At 35.5% G+C, this 19316-nt stretch overlaps 2 protein-coding genes across 2 annotated transcripts; both read left to right on the forward strand.

Annotated features, from left to right (window-relative positions):
- The first annotated feature begins 4192 nt into the window (after positions 1-4192).
- LOC147552643 (putative two-component response regulator ARR19) lies at positions 4193-7715 on the forward strand. Its single transcript, XM_086671130.1, has 3 exons — positions 4193-4775; positions 6477-6632; positions 7168-7715. Exons 1-3 carry the CDS (start codon positions 4616-4618, stop codon positions 7434-7436), a joined length of 585 nt encoding a protein of 194 aa, XP_086527256.1. The 5' UTR covers positions 4193-4615; the 3' UTR covers positions 7437-7715.
- Positions 7716-13716: 6001 nt separating this feature from the next.
- Positions 13717-18591, forward strand: LOC147552644 (uncharacterized). Its single transcript, XM_086671430.1, has 4 exons — positions 13717-14012; positions 15292-15447; positions 16269-18058; positions 18143-18591. The coding sequence occupies exons 1-4, from the start codon at positions 13853-13855 to the stop codon at positions 18227-18229; spliced, it is 2193 nt and encodes a 730-aa protein (XP_086527556.1). The 5' UTR covers positions 13717-13852; the 3' UTR covers positions 18230-18591.
- The last annotated feature ends 725 nt before the right edge of the window (positions 18592-19316 follow it).

Genomic DNA, 19316 nt, shown 5'->3' on the forward strand with positions numbered 1-19316 from the left:
CACTTGATGATATACTAATATTGATCCAAAGGTTTATATCAATGCTGATGTGGCACGGACGGCCAGATTTATCCGGGGGTTTGTCCCAATCAGCACCCATCCACCTGTTTTATTATATAGATTATTATTATTATTATTATTATTATTATTATTATTATTATTATTATTATTATTATTATTATTATTATTATTAATAAAAAAAATTATATTACTTATAAGATACGGATATATATCGGATCAAATATTGGTGTATCCGATACCGATAAACAGATACCCGATAAGGAATACCCTAATCCGATATCCGAAATTTCAGATTTAAAAAAAAAAAAAATTGAATACCATACTGATGTCGAATATTCAGATATCCATTGCCAAGCTTAGAAACACCACTAGGGAAGTCACTAAATTTTGTTAACCAACGATCGGGGCAAGACTATGATCGGGGTCAACCAACGCTGAATTAGTTTCGGAAGGCCCTCAATTCTGGTTAGCTATACTTTGGCCCAACCTGAGACTGAGAACTGACACGGGCCAGGTCGGACCGGGTTAGCTATACTCCGGGTCGGGCCAACCAACGCAAAAATCGTCTCGGCAAGGCTATTGGTCGGGGCCAACCAACGATGAGATAGTATCGGATCGCGCCTCAATTCGGGTTAGTTATACTCTGGTCCAATGATGAAATAGCCTCGGGTCAGACCTCAATTCGAGTTAGCTATACTCTGGCCCAACTTGGGACCGAGAACTGCCAGGGGTCAAGTCGGACCGGGTTGATTCCGGGTTAGGTCAGACCAAACCCGTATTTGTTTCTTATTTTCTTTTTAGATTATATTAAATTTCAAAATAATTATAAATCAAAAAATATAAATCAATAGTTTCGGAATGATTTTTTCGAAAGATTTTGTAGGAATCCTTTTAGGAAAAACTTTTTGGGAATAATTCATAAGGTAGGATTTACTTAAATAAGTTTAGGATTTTTTTTTGGGAAAGAAATCTTAATATAACCAATTTCTACACATATTTGGATTTTAAAATTACAGATTTCTTAATAAATTGTTCTTAAGGATTTTTTTTAAGAATGATTTACATTTTAAACTATATAAATAATTTCTCTTGGAAAGAAAGCTTAATTCAATTGCTCGTAAACTTACGACTTTTTATTGCTTAAAAAATGAATCTAAAACAGTTTTTCCATAATCCATGGAATTAACTTAAAGAAGAAAAGAACAGACCCAACCCAGACTTTTGCCAGACAGGGCTCGTGGGGCTCAGAATAGAAGCCCAACCCAGGACCAGAAAAGAACTCGGGTCAACCTGGCCCGTGCTTCGTACGAGCCAAGCCGGTCCCAAGCCCAACCTGAACTGATCGAGCCTTTTAAAAAGGGGCGGAGCCACGATTTAAAGTTCAATTAAAAAAACATCGATTACAACTAATAATTGATTAAAAATTTAAAACTACTTAAATACGACTAAACAACACTAGAAAAATTAATTAAAAATAACTAGAAGGGGTTTCTTGGGTCTCGTGGTAGACCGTTGAACCAAGCGTCTCGCGTTACTAAAAGCATTCGTTGAGCATGTTCGTCGAGAGACCTAACATCAATCTTCATTAAGTCCATCCATATTGTCGGTTCGCCAACTCTGTTTGCACCCGTAGAAAATCTTGTTGCACCTTTAGGGTCTCTTGTTGAACCCGTACAACTTCGCACAAACTTGTTGATCTTTGTATGGATTCTTCATCTCTTTTTTCCCAATATCCCTCATTGGGAGTTTTTGAAGCGGTAGAATGTGTGGATGGTTCGCCAATTCTTGGATTTGCTTTGGCTTGTTTACGGCCAATTGGTCTTTCCTCCGATGGATTGGTATTAGAATCTCTTTTGCCGGTTGTTGACTCTCCTGACATGTCTGCCATCCACTTGTTGTGTGTCATCAAAATTTTGTAAACATGTAGGAACCTAAACCATTTACCTTTGTGATTTTTTTTTTATACAATTCGATAGCTCTTTGTAACTGAAATAAACAAAATATATATAAGTATATATTATGAATGAAGTGAAAAGATAGAAAAAAGAAATTAAAAAGTTTAAAACAATTACCCGGTCATAATCGTTTTCTCCGCTTTTTGGAACTTTATTTATTATCCTCAAAGTCGTATTAAAACTTTGACATTCGGAGCATATCTCACTGAAACGAGATTTACAACTTCTAAGTGTGCGTTGAAACTTTGCACTCGCATTATATTCATCCGATATTTTTTGTCAAAATACTTTATATTTTTGACTATTTCCGACAACCGCATCAAATGTGATTTTCAAATAACAATTAGCAAGTAAAATATCTTCATCCGGCTTATACAGTTCCCGTTTAATTATCTTTGTCGAAGTCACCACTCCTTGCACGGAAGAATCCTCACATACTTCATAATTATCAACTCCTAATTGAGCCGACGGGTAAGTAGAATCAGGGGACAACATTTCCATATAACTTTGGTTGTCGAATTCGTTGATGTTTAATGGATCCATGGGTGAACAAATGAAAAGATCAAAAAAAATTGAAAGAAAGAGAGATAGATGAAATGGAGAGAAGGAAATTTGAAAGAAAGAAAGAAATAGAGATGAAGAGAGTGGGAGATGAATAATGGGTCCAACCCTATTTATAGGGGTTGGACCCATTTCCAGCCGTTGGATTTGCTCCAACGGCTAGGGGTTGTCCCCAATGTGACCGTTGGGGACCCCAACGGTCACTTGGGGACTCCTTCAGTCGCCCCTAATGTTAGGGGCGACTGAAGGAGGAGCTCCACCTTCCTCTACGCCCCTCTTTAAACTTTGGGGACACCTTTAAAATTTCCCAATTTAAGTTTAGGGTTATTTCTCAAATGGCCCCCAACTTTGTGACCAGCGTCCTGCCTAGCCCTCTAGATTAGCAAAAATACTCATATGGCCCCATTTTTGAGTTTCCGTTATAACACCGTTAACCAGTCAACATTTCTCTCTCCTCCATCTCATAGCCTCCCTCTGCCACCTCATCTTCTAGTCAACTCATCATCTTTTCCGGCCGGTGACCTTCAAACCTAAAAAAAAAAAAATTCTTCTTCTTCCTCTCTCTCCTGTTTTCTCTCTCTTCTTCTTCCTCTCTCTCCTGTTTTCTCTCTCTTCTTCTTACTCTCTATCTTCTGTTTTCTCTCTCTTCCTCTTCTTCTTTCTCTCTCTTCCCCTCTCTTCTCACTCTCTCTCTTTCTATAAACAGTCGGCGAAGGGGAACCCTTCGCCGCCCGTCGGGTCTTGGTTTCCCCGACCTTCGAAGGTTTGGGGAAAACCCAGACCTTTGAAGGTCTGGATTTTCCAGACCTTCATATCTGGTTTTTCCAGACCTTCGAAGGTCTGGTTTTTCCCCAGACCGACGAAGGTCGGGGAACCCCAGACCTTTGAAGGTCTGGTTTCCCAGACCCGAAGGCCGGCGAAGGGTTCCCCTTCGCCGGTTGTTTATAGAGAGAGTGAGAAGAGAGGGGAAGAGTGGAACCCTTCGCCGGTCGTTTATAGATAGAGTGAGAAGAGAGGGGAAGAGAGAGAGAAAGAAAAGAGGGGAAGAGAGAGAAAACAAGAGAGAGAAGAAATAGAAGAGAGAGAAAACAGGAGAGAGAGGAAGAAAAAGAAGAGAGAGAAAATAGGAGAGAGAGGAAGAAGAAGAAGAGAGAGAAATCAGGAGAGAGGGGAAGAAGAAGAAGAAAAAAATTAGGTTTGAAGCTCGTCGGTCGGCGACCTTCGCCGGAGAAGATGATGAGTTGGCTAGAAGATGAGGTGACAGAGAGAGGCTATGAGGTGGAGGAGAGAGAAATGTTGATTGGTTAACGGTGTTATAACGGAAACTCAAAAAGGAGGCCATATGGGTATTTTTTGCTAATCTATGGGGCTAGGCAGGAAGCTGGTCACAAAGTTGGAGGCCATTTGAAAAATAACCCTTAAGTTTATAAGAATTTATACAAATTTACTTTTGATGTTCACCGTCTGGGAGACACAAATTATGTCTAGTTTTATTACATATTTGAATGAATGTGAATGACCATGTTAGTTATGTGAACCTTTTAGCAACAAAATGAAATGCTATAGTTCAACAAAAAAACAAAAACAAAAAGAAATGCTAGTTATGTGAATATAACAACCAATTAAGCTACCTCTCATTTGCAATAAAAAAAACTGCATCTCATCACTTACTAAAATAGCTAAAACTTTAAAGTTTGCTATTGTTATTTGATTAGTTTCCCAAGCCATCTGTTTTTGAGAGGGTCATGTGGTGTGAGGCCATTTGAGCCCTTTCAACCGCACCTGTCACACCCCCTCCACAAAAAACCCTATATATTTTAGTGTCTTTTCGTACACAACCTACAACAGTAATTTCTTTTTAATATGCTTGTCGAAATAAAAATTTGAGCAATGGTACTCTAAATTTTGTTCATTTAGATCTTCTATTTATCTTTTTTACCGTCCTATACAAATCCGCTCACTTATATATAAAGATATCTCCTTGTTTCATCAGTTGTTGTGCTCTCTCTCTCTCACACACACAAACTCGCTCTTTTTCTCTCTCGCACTCGTACTCACCTCTTTCTTTTAACTTAACCATGACTTCCCAAACTAAGAGGATCGATCATCATGGTGTTCCCCAATTAACGAGGATAAGCGATGAACATCCTGGTGTCGGATATCATATTCTGGTTATTGATAGCAATTCTGAAGATCTTTCCGAAATTTCAGAACTGCTAAAAAGGTTCCGATATAGAGGTAGATATCTCTTGTCTTTTTGGAAAAATTGAAAGCAGATCCGTAATTTTGAGGATTTATTTAATAGATCTACAATCTATACTAAAAAAAATTAAGCTCTGTTGTCAATTATGATTTTCAAATATTAGGTTTTTTGTAGTTAAGGGTTATCTGACACCCATCTTATGCAAAGCTAGATTTTCGTGATTTGGATTCCCTTTTTTTCAATTTTCTTAGATTGTGACAAATTTTCATTTTTTTTTTTTGTATTGTGTCTATGGAAGGTGTGCTCTCCTTACACGATCTACTCGCCAGTAATGTTTACAGTTGTCTCATATAAACTCTTGATTTGACCTAACTTTGACTGTGATAATGTCATTTTACCCCTTCATTTTCATCAACTACAGATATCTTTGTATCATTTTCCAATCTTTCTCAACCCTTTCAGAATCTATACTTAAAAATCAAATTGGGGTTAATTTAGTTTATTTGAAGAGTTGATTTAGATTTCTCAGATTTTTAATGTTTCTACTCAGTTGGGCATTTTTTCGAGTAGCTTCTACTTATATTTATTCTTAAATTGCGAATTTTTCAATTAAAATATATAGTCTTCAAACTGAGATTGAAATCAGTTAAGTTTGTGTAAAAGTATATTTGGCATGCCAATCTCGTAATGTATTTTTTTATCCTGAATTTTTTTGTCTACTCAAAGAAATTATAAAGGGATTACCACTTTTACAACCCTTCTCTTAGATCAATTGTCTGTACAATTTCTTTTTCCTTTTCTCCACCGATCCCTTCTTTAAATCTTTCATAGACCTTTATTCATGGAAATCCATTTTCCAATCCAACACTTTTACAATTTTTTGTTTGGTAACTGTCTCCGTGTAGAGAAAAAAAAAAGATAGACACTAGGAGGGGAATCCAAACGAAACGGCTCTCCCTCATTTAATCTTGTCTCGGTCCACCAACAACTGGTAGCCCAGTTGATAAGTGCATCTACTCTGCAATGCGGAGGTCTCAGATTCGATCTTATGAAAGTGCAAATCCAGGATTATTTGAACTTGGGTATAAATAAAGTAGTTTATGTAGACTTTAAGTCATTTAATTTCGTCGGGCTTTAGGCTAGTTGCATAGGAGATGCCTCTTCAACTTAGAAATTACTTAGAGTCATTTCCTAGATAGATAATTTTGTTTTTAATATTGAATGGACAATTGAGATCTTCAAAAGAAATCTCAAACATGAAGTTTCTTTCTTGAGACATTTTAGAATTAAATTGTCACATCATCTTAACACTTAAATTGAATTTTGCATTGGAGAGAATTTTTTTACAAAATTTAAAAAATCTCAAGTGACATTTTCAATTTGAATGTTGCATTGGATAGACTCTTAATTTCTTGCTTCCTCTCCAAGCAAGGATCTCCTCAGTCATTGGTAGAGGGAGACAAAGAAAGAAATTGAGAGAGAGGAAATAAAGTAATGGTATTGGGGATCTAAGTATGTTTGAACATTGAACAAATGGATCTTTTACATTTTGTGCAGAAAATTAATCATTCTAATTCAAAAAACATTAGCTGCTAACTTTTACATGTCAAAGTGTGTGATTATTACTTTGTCAAATTACTAAAATTGTGAATGATCAATAAAAAATAAAGAATGTCAATATGCTGAATAAGATTGTTTTTGCATTTTCATGATTTTCTTAATTTCAACATTTTCAGTTGTTACTGTTACCAACTCATTAGCTGCATTAAGAGAAATCTGGGAGAAGAAGAATGGTGAATTTGACCTGGTCCTGGCTGATGATAACCCGCGAAGCATTGGTGGACTTGATTTCGTCAATTACGTGTTCAATGTTCTTAAGCTTCCTATTGCCGGTAAGTGTATTTCCTATTTGTTTTTCTTTCTCATCATCTATTCACATCAATGAAATGATCTTGGAAAGTGAACTTCTGTTCGGCCAGTGTCTCAGCTGAATCCCGAACGGGAAGAGTGGCAGTGCATTCTAACTCTCTTGAATGATCTTTGACATGATTTTAAAGTTGGTGCCACTATAAACTTTAACAGTGATAGCACATCCGCAACAATTAGGCCGAAGTCAAGGTTTTTGTTAAGACTTTCACCCTCTTAGCAAAACATAATAGAAGCTTCTTTTTACCTTTCTCTTTTGCTATCCATGGACGTCTGAGAAGTACAGAGATATAACTTTTCTAGGTCATGAACAGTTATCAATAGTATAACCTCAAGTATGAAAGGGCTAGTTTGTCATTGGAATACTAATATACCTATTCTTAGTTACTGGATCAATATTTCCTATGTTGAATTATTCTAACACAAAATTACGTAGCTAGCACCGCGTCAATTATGATAGAATTGCTTGAAGTTTTAATGCCAAGTACTATTTGAATGCAGTGATGACTACCGAGACTAATCATGGTGGACAGCAACGAGCTCTAGCAAATTATGCTTGTGTTTGTTTAACGAAGCCTCTAACGGGGTGTCAGGTTGATTATTTATGGCAAGATTCTCTTGTAACAAAGGTCAAGATGGAAGCTCCCAGAACATTAAGAGTGAAAGCTGCCAAAGCATTAAAAGGGAAAAATATCGATGCTTCAACTTTTGAAGCATTAACCGTGGACATCAAGACATTGTCGATCAATGATGAAAATTCAAGGGTCTAAGATGATGAAAATAGAGAAAGGATTGTTAAAGATCGACTAGAGGAGGAAGTAGTAGAAGTAGAAACCGGTTCCCTGTTTCTATGAAGCCGAAGTTCTTCACAGTTGAATAACAGGACTATGGAGAAAATAACTAGTGCTTTCATATTTGCGAATTATATTTAACATTTTTTAGTTTACTTTCATGGTTTGAACTATGATACTCTCAACTCTTAAGTCTTATCTTGGTACTTGTTTTGGTATTAGAGTAACTTCAATTTTGGAGGCGTTTAAGCCTATAAATTGTGCATGTGTCAAACACGTGTGTGGTATTTTGTGGGCGTGTGAAAAACGTCTGTGATCTTTTGCATGTGTGAAACATGCGTGAATTATTTTTCGAAATTTTTAAAAAAAAAAAAATCAGATTTTAAATTTCTCACTTTTTTTTACCCAACCAATTTTCAAATATTACATGTACTATCTAGCCAATCCAACTTTTAATTACATCAAAGCAACTACCAAGGAATAATATAACCCTCTAGACCAATACCAATGATGTTGTAAATTTACCTCCTCTCTACCAGATTCATTTGCTTACTAACTTCCAACCGAGCAAAAACTAAAAACAGAAGCTAATTTTGTTCTCAACAAGAAACATAAGCTAATTTATAGTGCAAGTTGTACACCAGTCTTACACATTTTGTTCTACAAATACCCCGAACAATCTCATTGCGTCAGGGTGCTTGGACTTGTTGTTGTGACTCACATGATCGATTTTCTATAGACTAATATGTGTTTTACCATTTAATCGTCGCCGTCTAATGTTGGTGTATAGTGGTTTTGTTTAAATTTTCAGCATAATTAGGAACACCTTGGTACAGCCAAAACATAATTTTCATGCATATGAAATAAAAAGAATATTTATATAAAAACCTCTAAGTTGCTATCGAAGTTCCCTGTTTAGACTTTTAACAATGATGGTTTACCCGAACCTGGGGGACCCAAAAGTAATATTGTCATCCTACAAGTAAAACGGCACTCCTATTAGTGTAGCCGCAAAATAATGCATCCACGAGGAATTATGACCAGAAGATATAACATGAATTTAGTCACAAGTTTGTAACCAGTGCCGGACTCAGAATTTTTTATTTGTGGGGGCATGATTAAACAGTATAAATCGAATACCGTCATTAATGACGAATTAGGGTGTTTTGTTCAAATTAATGACCTTTATATGTTAAAGCAACACTATTAATTAATTAGGCTACAATTAATCGTGAAGTGTACTAATTAAAATCTAAATATAAATAATTAATATTCGCAGTTAAATTAAATTTAGAAAATATATATACATAAAAATGAAGGATTAATAGGGCATAAGAATAATGTAGAATGCAAATAACTCTATAGGAAGTTTGATAAATTTTCAAAAAAGATAAGAATAACAGAAAATTGATAAAAAAGTAGAAATGAAACAGAAGATATGATAAAAAAAAAGTAGGACTTTAAAAGAAAATTTGAGGTGTCAATCAGTGGCGGACCTAGAAAATTTTCTACATGGGGCACCTTTTAGCTATAAAAATAATCACAATCAACTAATCAAGTTGAAAAACTACAAACTAAGTCCTCCAGTTCACTTAAATTGTTAAGCTATAAGTGAATTGTCCAAAAATTATATGTGGTTTTCGAACCACAATTCCCTATATGTTACATTCTCAACCACTCACTTACGACTAACTTGTGAAATGTTTCAAATGTAATCTAATTTTAAATAATTAGTGTTATACATAGTTGAATTGCATAAAAAGAAGAATGTTAATATATGTCAAAAAGAACAAGAGACGTTTACCCCTTGAAAGAGAATCCTCATAATTTACGTTGTTTAAATTTTAGAAAAATATCGTAGCAAATTTACATAAAATATAACATCAACGATAAGGAAGAAATAAGATAATATGAGGATGACAACTACACTTGATTGGAGTGGCAAGAGACTTAGTTTTTCACCTTAGAGATCAAGGATTCGAGGCACGCTTACAATCTAAAAAAAAGGAGAAAAATATAATTTGAAGATAAAATAAATAGCTCTAAGGATGAAGGCCTAGCAAAAAGAGGTCAGACCCAAACATGTGAAAAGAGAAATTGATCACAAATATGAACTAGAAAGAAACAGAAAACAAAATAAAGTAGCTAACAGAAAGTGATGGCAAATTAAGTTAATTGAAAAAAGATGGTGGCAGGGAGATTCGAACTCGAGACCTGTTAGGCAAAATGCTAGCCCTCACGCCATCGAGCCAGCACTCATTACATGTTGTAAATACTTTTGAAAGATATATAACAAAGATTGATTCTGAAAACTCCTAAACCCTATCCATATCGAAATATTATTTTTATCTGGGTCTGTGGGGGCACGTGCTACCACAGGCCCTTACGTGGGTCCTCCCCTGGTGCCAATTAGATAATTGCAAAGATAATGGAGCCAAAAAAAAACTCTTCAAAAAAATGTTAATGGCGCCCTCCCTCAAGGCATACTTGAGTGAAAATCTGTGAAGGAAAAAGTTGCCTTTAACACTAAACTGTCGACCGCACGACCTAAAATTGTCTTTCATGGAAGAACATCCACAATGAATCTAGTACACTTGACAAGAGTAGGTCTTCCGTTACAGTTAGTTTTAGATGAGTTCTATAAGCACTCCCTTACAGATAAGGCTCTGGTGGCAAAAAGAGAGATTCACCAAAACTCAAAATTCTCAAGGCCTTAAGAAAAATGGTTGTTTTTTTCCTGGCCCAATCCAAACTCATCAGCGTAGTTGGCCACTTTTAACAGACTATCCTAACTTTGAACAGTGACGGATTTGGATTTACTTTAAAGAGGGGCTAAAACAAGGGTCCACGGGTTTTAGGCCCAAAATAAAATTTAAAAAGGGATTAAAGTCAAATCTTCCCAGAAAATAGGATTTTAGTACTTTTCTCTTTTGGAAGAAACATCGTTGATACATAATGTGTTATGTATGACACATATAAAAAAATGAAACTTGGACTTTAAATATACTAAATGTGTTTTATTGTAGAAATATACGTAATTGATACTAAATAGCGTGTATATTGTGAAACAGATAGTAAGTTTGGTATCAATCGAAAAAATCTAAGAAAAAAAAAAGAAAGAGAATTTTGTGGATTGGTTTTCAAAAGTGAGTTTTTTCTTATATAAAAGGTTATAATGGGTATCATGATTAAATAGAAATGATAGAGGTCTGTTTTATCTATAGAGATAGGTCAATTTGGACTAAATATCCATTATAATTATTATTTTAACTTAAGATCCTATATTAATATTAGGGTAGACTAAATGTGTGTTTAGGTGTAGATTTTTGGACTAAGAACTCAAAAATTACTAAAACAATGGTTCGAGTTACATACCATCGTTCAAAATACTAAACTTTTATTTGCAAACCGGTCATATTATTTCCAAGATCATTAATCTTGCACAAAAAAAGGTAAAACGGGTCATGTCAAACAATTCAATTATATTTGTTATAACAAAACTAACGTCAGTTAGCTTATAATATCAACTAGCTAGATATTTAATATACAGGAATATTCAATTTCAAACTTTTTTAAGTTAAAAAGATATGTTATATTTTTTATCTAAAATTTACATATTTTTTTGTTAAAAACTTAAATTTACGTATTTTGTTTGGTTAAAAATCTAATATTTTTTTAAAGTTGTCGCAGAAGCAAGGTGTTGCAAAGCTATCGCAAGGCGTTACAAAGTTATTGCAAAGGTACTGCAAATTAAAAAAGTACTTAGAGAGTTGAAGACTAAAAAAATTTGACTGATTCTTTTTCACTAAACACAAAAACTTTATAGAGAGTTTTGACCAAATTTCCCACAGGAGATTGGGTCGAAGACCCACTTTTAAACTTTTTTTTAGTTAAAAGTACAAGTTATATTTTTTTGTTAAAAGTTCAAATTTTGTACTATTTTTGTTAAAAACTCAAAATATTTGTATTTTGTTTTGTCAAAAATTCAATTATTTTTTGTAAAGGTGTTGTAAAGGTGTTGCAAAGTTGTTGTAAGGTGTTGTAAGACGCTCTAAAGTTATTGTAAAGTGATTGCAAACTTGCTGCAAGGCGTTCTAAAGTTGTCGCAAGGCGTTACAAAATGTACTCAAAGATCTGAAGACAAAAAAAAAAATTGACTAATTCTTTTTAATCAAACCCCCAAAAATTTTAAAGATTTTTTATTAAAGGGTTATTTCCCTAATGGCCCCCAACTTTGTGACCAGCTTCCCGCCTGGCCCCCTACTTTACGAGAAATACCCATATGGCCCCCTTCCGTTATAACACCGTCAGTCTCTCTCCTCCATTATGTTTTCTCTCTCTGCCTACTCACGCCACCTCATCACCTTCTCTGGCAGAGGTCGCCGACCGGTGACTTTCAAACTAAAAAAACAAAAATTTCTCTCTTCCTCTCTCTCTCTAAAAAAACAAATTTTTTTTTCATCTCCTCTCTCTCTCTAAACTCCGGCGAAGGGGGTTTCCCTTCGCCGGAGGTCGGCAGACCTTCAAGGTCTGTTCGAGCAGACCATGAAGGTCTGTTAGAGCAGATCTAAAAGGTCTCGAGACCTTCCAGAGATGAAATAAAAAAAAATATTTAAATTTGAAGGTCGCCGGCCGGAAAATTGGTCGGCCGACGACCGTCGCCGGAGAAGATGATGATGTGGCGTGAGTTGGCAGAGAGAGAACATGATGGAGGAGAGAGAATGACGGTGTTATAACGGAAGGAAATCATATGGGTATTTCTCGTAAAGTAAGGGGCCAGACTGATCAGAAAGTTGGGGGCCATTAGGGAAATAACCCTTTATTAAATTTCCCTTTGTAAAACACTACTTCGAGAGTATGGAGCAGCCTCTTTTTAACTTTGTTTTATCTTCAAATATTTGAAGTGATAGAGTCAACTCCAACGGTTGAATTTGCCCAGGTGTAACTATAAATTGATGTTGGGGTGAAGTTGAGTGAAATGTGGAATCCCACCATTCCAAATGGACACATGAGAATCTTTTGCTTCTTTTGAAACCTTACCTTTTTGTCCCTATCTTTCTTTCTCTCTCTAACTTTATTTTTGTCTCACATTAAGTTTGGTAGCACTCCTTCATCCAAAAAAAAAAAGTTTGGTAGCACAGAGAGGTTACACACTTACACCTGGAGAAATGACAGATTGGATTCCATGTAAAACCTTTTATTTGTCAAATTGGAATCTTCTTAAGTGATACAGACCATTAATACTACTAATTATTGTAGTCAATAAATATGGTCAACCATACCGGAAAATTTTCCAAAGCTCTCCTGCCTGGTGTGGCCTGACGACAAAGCCACATGTTTTTTTTTCCCTTTAGAAACGGCTCTCTATCTTTTCTTAGATAGATGTACATATTTGTATCATTTGAAAGTGAATGCTTGATACTATCAAAAAGATTTTCTTTCCCACTACAGAATCACATAGATACACTTATGTTACCACTAAATTGAAGGCAGCCCACTTGAATGTTGAAACCACATGTTTTATTTTTGGAATTTTAATTAAGAGCATCTTGACTTGAGCTAAAAAATAAGTGAATAATTAACTTCCAAATTTACAATATTATCAAAACATATATATTTATTTTTTTATTTTTTTGAGAAAATATATATATATATATATATTGAAAGTGTATTTTATATTAATCTAAAAATGAGTACATAAGCTAATTTTGTTACATAAAGAAGAAAAAATGTGATGGAATTTTCATTGATTTAATGATTTTTGTCGCTTTCAAAATGAATTTAACGGCGTTCTAACTAATTAGTATATAAAGTAATGGAAAGTACGTTGAATAGTAACTGATAGTGTGTGAATAATGCTTCGGATAACAATTTTTTAACGAGAAAAACTAAACTCTTTTTTGTCGTATCTAGTTACCATGTTTTTAAATTTTTCTTAAGGGTGGTTTACTTTGTTCTCAGACTACTTAGGGTACAAGTACTATTTTGTTTTGTTGAAAGAGGCATAAGTATATTAAGCAACATATTTTTTTCGACAAAAAAAGGCCACATAATTTCACAAAAATACTTGCTTCTAATTTCATGAGGTCCAAATTAGACTTTTTAATGACATTTATTTAAATCACTTACAAATTTAGAAGGTAGGTGGGCGAAATGATTAGGAAAAACATGACCATATTGTTTTCCTAATTTGAATGTACAGTTTGTTAAAGTAATTCTTATCTAATATAGTCTCCACTAATGAATAATACTAGGGGCAGCCGCACCAAAAAAATTTCTCTAAATATTATTTTTCTCTCTCACTTGTTAACTATATAAATATCATCCTCGTTTTCATCAATTCCAAAGCTCTCTCAAACAAACACCCATTTCTCTCACTTTCTTTTAAGTTAACCATGAGTTCTCGGGTAAGGAAGATGGCTGATGATGGAGTTTCCCAACCAAGGAGGCGAAGAGTAAAATATAATAGTAGTGGGTATCATATTTTGGTTATAGATAACAATTCTGAATACCTTTTAGAGCTTACAAATTTGCTACAATATTTTCAATATGAAGGTAGATCTTTTAATTTGAGAAAGATTCTTGTAGTAGATTTCATCTAAGCACAAAAAAAATTGTTCATGATTTTTCATTTCTAGTTATCCTAAATTGTGATTTTTGTAGTTAAAAGTTTATGGAGATTCTCTTCATGCAAAGCTTGTTTTGATTTCATCTGTCTTCTTTGATTTTGATAGATTTCCCCTTTATTGTGAATGTGGGGCATATGGTCTTTACATCTCTAGTAGTAATATTTTACAATTTTCTTATATAAACTTTGATTTTGACCTTTAATAGGACTTGTTATGTCATTTCACTATTCCATTAATTGTTGTCATCTATGGAGATCTGTCTCTCAATCTTATTTGGAGAATAAAATTAAAAATCAAAGTGGGGGTTTATCTGAGTTGATCCGAGTTTTTCATATTATGACATTCCTTTGTGTTTTATTTCTTTCCTAATTTTTTATTAAGCAGGTTGACCAAATAATTCAATAAGATTCTCCAAATTTAATATTTTCTTTACTGAAATATTCACATCAATTGTTTGTCCCGACTCCTGAGCTTTATTTTTCTAGTGCTATAGCTTTGTTTATTTTAAAATTGGGGGTCATCGAATCAAAGGATCTTGACTATTGTATTTTGGTCAAATTCTAACTGAGTATGTAGTCAGACAAGATTTAGAAAAACATAATTTTTTTTTAAATCCTGCCCTGCTACATATTTTGGGCCGGATTCAGTCGAGATAGTAGTCAGACATAAGGTCATTTTTTATTGTTATGTAGTAAGTCTGTACTTGGCAGGATCCAAAAAAAAAAAAGTCTATGTACTCAGCACACCCCTTCGCAATGTATTCTTGTTTAGGTCTAATCATGTTTGAAGATTTAATCTTGTTCTCTTGATTTGGAAAAGTGTTGATCAAATGCGTACAATCTTGATCTCTAATTTTTTTCAATCAATAAAATTTATTTATGTAATTTTCCTCACTTGGAGTTGGAGAGAGACAAAAGAAGATCTAGTATTAAAACTAGATCTGAAAACTAAAATTTTTGTTGAACTGACTAAATTAGCAAACAAGATACAACTTTAGTCTCTTTTATGTTCTTTCCCTAGTTCTGTCCTAGTCTCTCCAATAGGTAGCCTCCTTTGTCATTGGCAGAGAAAAAAAAAGAAACAAGGAGATGCATATCTCTATTAAAATTTTATCTAGTACATTTTTTGCAAAAATAAATTTTTTTTGTTCCGATTAAAAATATATTACTCACGAACCGGAATCATATTTGTGATTTTCTATCCAGTTTTGGCTGTTAGAGAAGCATCAGCTGGAATAAGAGCAATCAAAAACAATAAGAATGGTGAATTTGACCTAGTCCTGGCTGATGATAACTTGCCAAACATGAAGGCGCCTAAGCTCGTTCATCATGTAAACAATGTTTTCAAGCTTCCTATTGTCTGTAAGTATACTTCTCACTTGCTTTTCTTTCATTCAAATAATTTTGTCAAGGTTTTGAAAAATGAATACTTTGGTTATAATGTTAACCTAGCAGCTGCCTTGGGCTTTATGTTGGGTTTTGTTCTTTGTATGAGTTCTCAAGACCCCAACGGAAAGACTTTCGACTGCTAGAGTTAGTCCCTATGACCACCGATACCCCGGATGGCCCCCTAAATTATGTAGTAATATAACGAACTCTTAATTAAAGACAAGCCTTCGTAGACTTCGATACCATAAAAAGCATATATTACAATGCAAGTCATGTCAAATAGTGTAGTAATTAGTTAACATCTTTTTTCGATAAAATAGGTGTTTTTTCTTTGTTTATTGATGTGAGCATGTCAAAAAATTGGCAATGAGTGGAAATGACTTATACATTATATTCTTGGTTGCTAGTTACTCCTTCTCTCATGTGAGACTATTCTCACACGCCTCCTCACGTGTGGTGTGGTTAGCCTAACACGTGTTTGTTTTGTTTCGGGTGACGTGGAACACGTGTGACTTTGAAGTCTATCACGTGTGGGCCTAGCTCTAATACCATGTTAAGTTTCATGGAGTATTACAGTCGATACCTTAGATTAATCTACAAAATTGCTTACTAAGTGAGCTCTTGAACACTAGCTGAAAACAACTTCCAACTCTAGAATTAGGCAAGCATTTGACCCCATTATCTTGTCTTTATTATTAGGAAAGTTGTTCTTTTATTACCTCAAATATTACTTATTTGACTCATTTGATTAATTTAGTATGAAGTTTTAAAGCCAAATCCTCTTTTGAATACAGTGATGGCTGGGAAGGCCAACTATAAAGTTATGGTTCCAAGACTGGATAATGGTGTTTGTCTATATTTAACCAAACCTCTCACGGAAACAAATGTGCAAACTCTATGGCAGTATGCTGCTCGAGCGAAGATGGTGAATAAGGGCAGGATCATGCGACCACTGAGAATTCAAGAGGTTGCACCAACGGAGGAGGTAGTGGAGATAAATGATAATCCAGTTGCGAATGAGGAGGTAAGGGTTGAAGGAAACCCAATTATGAATGAGAACGCAACCGAGGAAGGGAATGGAATCCCGACCTTCACTAGTAGTCCTTCACCAGCTGTTACGGGGACGGAAACAAGACTTTTGGATATACCAACTTCAGGTTTAACTAATCGAGTTGAAGCTTCTGCGGGATTCGTATCAAGTCCACTAAGAGTGCAACCTGAAGCTTCCTTCGGTTTGGCAACAAATCCAAGTAGCCAAAGTCAAGTTCCTTCAGAGGTCGCACCAATTCTATGTGTACAAAATGAAATTTCTTTCGAGTTCAGACCAAGTCCAAGAAGGCAACATGAAACTCAGGAAACTCCATTGGAGTTCAGTGGAAATCCAGATATCCAACCTGAAGCTTGTTTGGGTTTGATACCAAGCGGGCCAAGTATCCGTCTTGGAGAATCATTGGGGTTAGGGTCAAATACGAGTACCCAAGTTGTATCGTCTTTTGATGAGTTTTCGGGTAGAAATCGGTTATTAACACCAACTCCACCACAACCGGCACAGCAACTTCAACAAGCTTCTTTGGGTTTCAATACAAGTGCGAGTAGCCGACATGAAACTCCTTTTGGGTTCGGAGGAAACCCAGTTACCCAAGTACCTGAAGCTTCTTTGGGTTTGAGACGAAGAGCACCAAGTATCCGTCTTGGAGAATCTTTGGGGTTAGGGTCAAATACGAGTACCCAAGTTGTGTCGTCTTTTGATGAGTTTTCGGGTAGAAATCGGTTATCAACATTAACTCCACCACCAGCAGCACAGCTACCTCAACAAGCTTCTTTGGGTTTCAGTCCAAGTGCGAATAGGCAACATGAAACTCCTTTAGGGTTCGGAGGAAACCCAGTTACCCAAGTACCTGAAGCTTCTTTGGGTTTGAGACGAAGTGCGCCAAGTATCCGCCTTGGAGAACCTTTGGGGTTAGGGTTAAATCCGAGTACCCGAGTTGTATCGTCTTTTGATGAGCTTTGGGGTAGAAATCAGTTAGCAACACCAACTCCACCACCAGAAGCACAGCAACCTCAACAAGCTTCTTTGGGTTTCAATCCAAGTCCAAACAGCCAACGCGTAACTCCTTCAGGGTTGGGAGGAAAACCAGTTACCCAAGTACCTGAAGCTTCTTTTGGTGTCGCACCGAGGGCGCCAAGCATCAACCGTAGAGACTCCTTGAGGTCTGGAGCATGCCCGAGAGTCCAAGTTGTAACGTCTTTCGATGAGCTTTTTAGTGCAAACCAGTTCTCTGCACCAGCTCCACCACCACCAACTCTACCACCACCACCACCACCACCACAGCCTCAAGAAGCTGCACCAGTACTGGAACAGAATGGAGGGGATCCACTCTACATGCTTGACTTCAATTGGATGAGCCCAAGTAATATTCCTCCAATATTCAATCAAGAGAACATCAATCTAGAAGGCATTAATATGGAAGATATGAACTTTGGAGACTTCAATATCGGCGACCACAGTCATGCAAACACTACCAATCAAGAGTTCCGCAACGAACTTCCCTCAAACACAAATCTGACTGGTGGCGATGGGCAGGCAAGTTTACTAACTTCCTTTTAATTAAAATTTATGTTTCAGAGTTTGAATAAATAAAGTTAGTATTAATTACTATGAATGCAGATGATGAACTCTGGAGAAAATTTATGGGATGACAACTTAAACTTTGATATCGATGAGCTTCTCAATTTTGACAACGAGGACCTTTGAGCTCACAATGCTGGAAATGGATCAGAGAAGGCTTGTTTATAAGTATATGTTTTATTCTGCAGGGAGTTTTTAGAATTTAGGGTATCAACTGAATTTAAGTATGACTTTTTTTTTAAGTTTTTAATGCTGGTTTAAGTGAACTTTCATGGTAGGAAGTTAAGTGTAGTTTTCAACTTGGTCTAGGGCTTGCATGCTATACCTTTTGGGGATCCATGCATCAAAACCATTGGTTTGAATGTTTTATCTTCAAAGATGTTTGAATTTCATCAAAGCCTTATTGTTATGTTGTTTCTAGAATTGCTTATATTATGGTGGATTAGAGTTTTGATCGGAAATGAATAATTGCAGCAACTTCATCAAAACATTATGGAGTACTATATATATATATATACACACATATATAGTATAATGTTTTGCGTTGGCTTACTTAGTTGTATAACGTGAAAACTTAGCCGTATGAGTTGAAGTTCATTAAATTGTTTTTAAAGACGAAAGTTTTTCAATGTAGCTTGCATGATTTGATTGCTCAATTTGTCGTTAAGATACGTTGACGACCGCAAATTATTTACTTCAACATAGGACACATGTTGGATGATTTTTCGTTATAAACGGTATTGAGTCTTAAGCTAAAACTTGACAAGGCATTTGATTGTGTTAATGGCCATTCTCTTATTATTTTGATGAACCATATGGGGTTTGGTTTGAAATGATGGAGATAAGACTTACAATCTTATATCTTCAGCTAGATTCTTTATTCTTATCAATGGTGTAGCATTCGGTTTCTCCAGAAGTGATAGGGCTCTTCGACAAAGAGACCCCCTATCTCTCTTTCCCTTTCTTATCAGCCTCTTTCAATCTGATTTCTAGTTTTGAAGTAGCAAAGAATATTAAACAACTCACCCACTTGTAGTTAGTTGACGACACTATTGGCCAAGTACGTGAGCTTATCAACATAATCGAATCTTTCTCTTCGTTTACTGGTCTAAATATTAATTCCTCTTAAAGTGTTCTGGTATAGGCATCTCGGATACTAATGATGTTGCTTCCTAAGTTGCAAATATCATGGGATGTTCTACTAATTCTCTTC

The sequence above is a fragment of the Eschscholzia californica genome, unplaced genomic scaffold (assembly GCF_041429995.1).
Source record: "Eschscholzia californica isolate CP2 unplaced genomic scaffold, dmEscCali1.0.p SCAF_3, whole genome shotgun sequence".
Classification (NCBI taxonomy): domain Eukaryota; kingdom Viridiplantae; phylum Streptophyta; class Magnoliopsida; order Ranunculales; family Papaveraceae; genus Eschscholzia; species Eschscholzia californica.

Coding starts and splice junctions, on each gene's coding strand:
- LOC147552643 (XM_086671130.1), top strand. CDS start 4,616: ATGACTTCCCAAACTAAGAGGATCGATCATCATGGTGTTCCCCAATTA. Junction 4,776..6,476: donor AAAAAGGTTCCGATATAGAG/GTAGATATCTCT, acceptor CAACATTTTCAG/TTGTTACTGTTACCAACTCA. Junction 6,633..7,167: donor TCTTAAGCTTCCTATTGCCG/GTAAGTGTATTT, acceptor ATTTGAATGCAG/TGATGACTACCGAGACTAAT.
- LOC147552644 (XM_086671430.1), top strand. CDS start 13,853: ATGAGTTCTCGGGTAAGGAAGATGGCTGATGATGGAGTTTCCCAACCA. Junction 15,448..16,268: donor TTTCAAGCTTCCTATTGTCT/GTAAGTATACTT, acceptor TTTTGAATACAG/TGATGGCTGGGAAGGCCAAC. Junction 18,059..18,142: donor TGACTGGTGGCGATGGGCAG/GCAAGTTTACTA, acceptor CTATGAATGCAG/ATGATGAACTCTGGAGAAAA.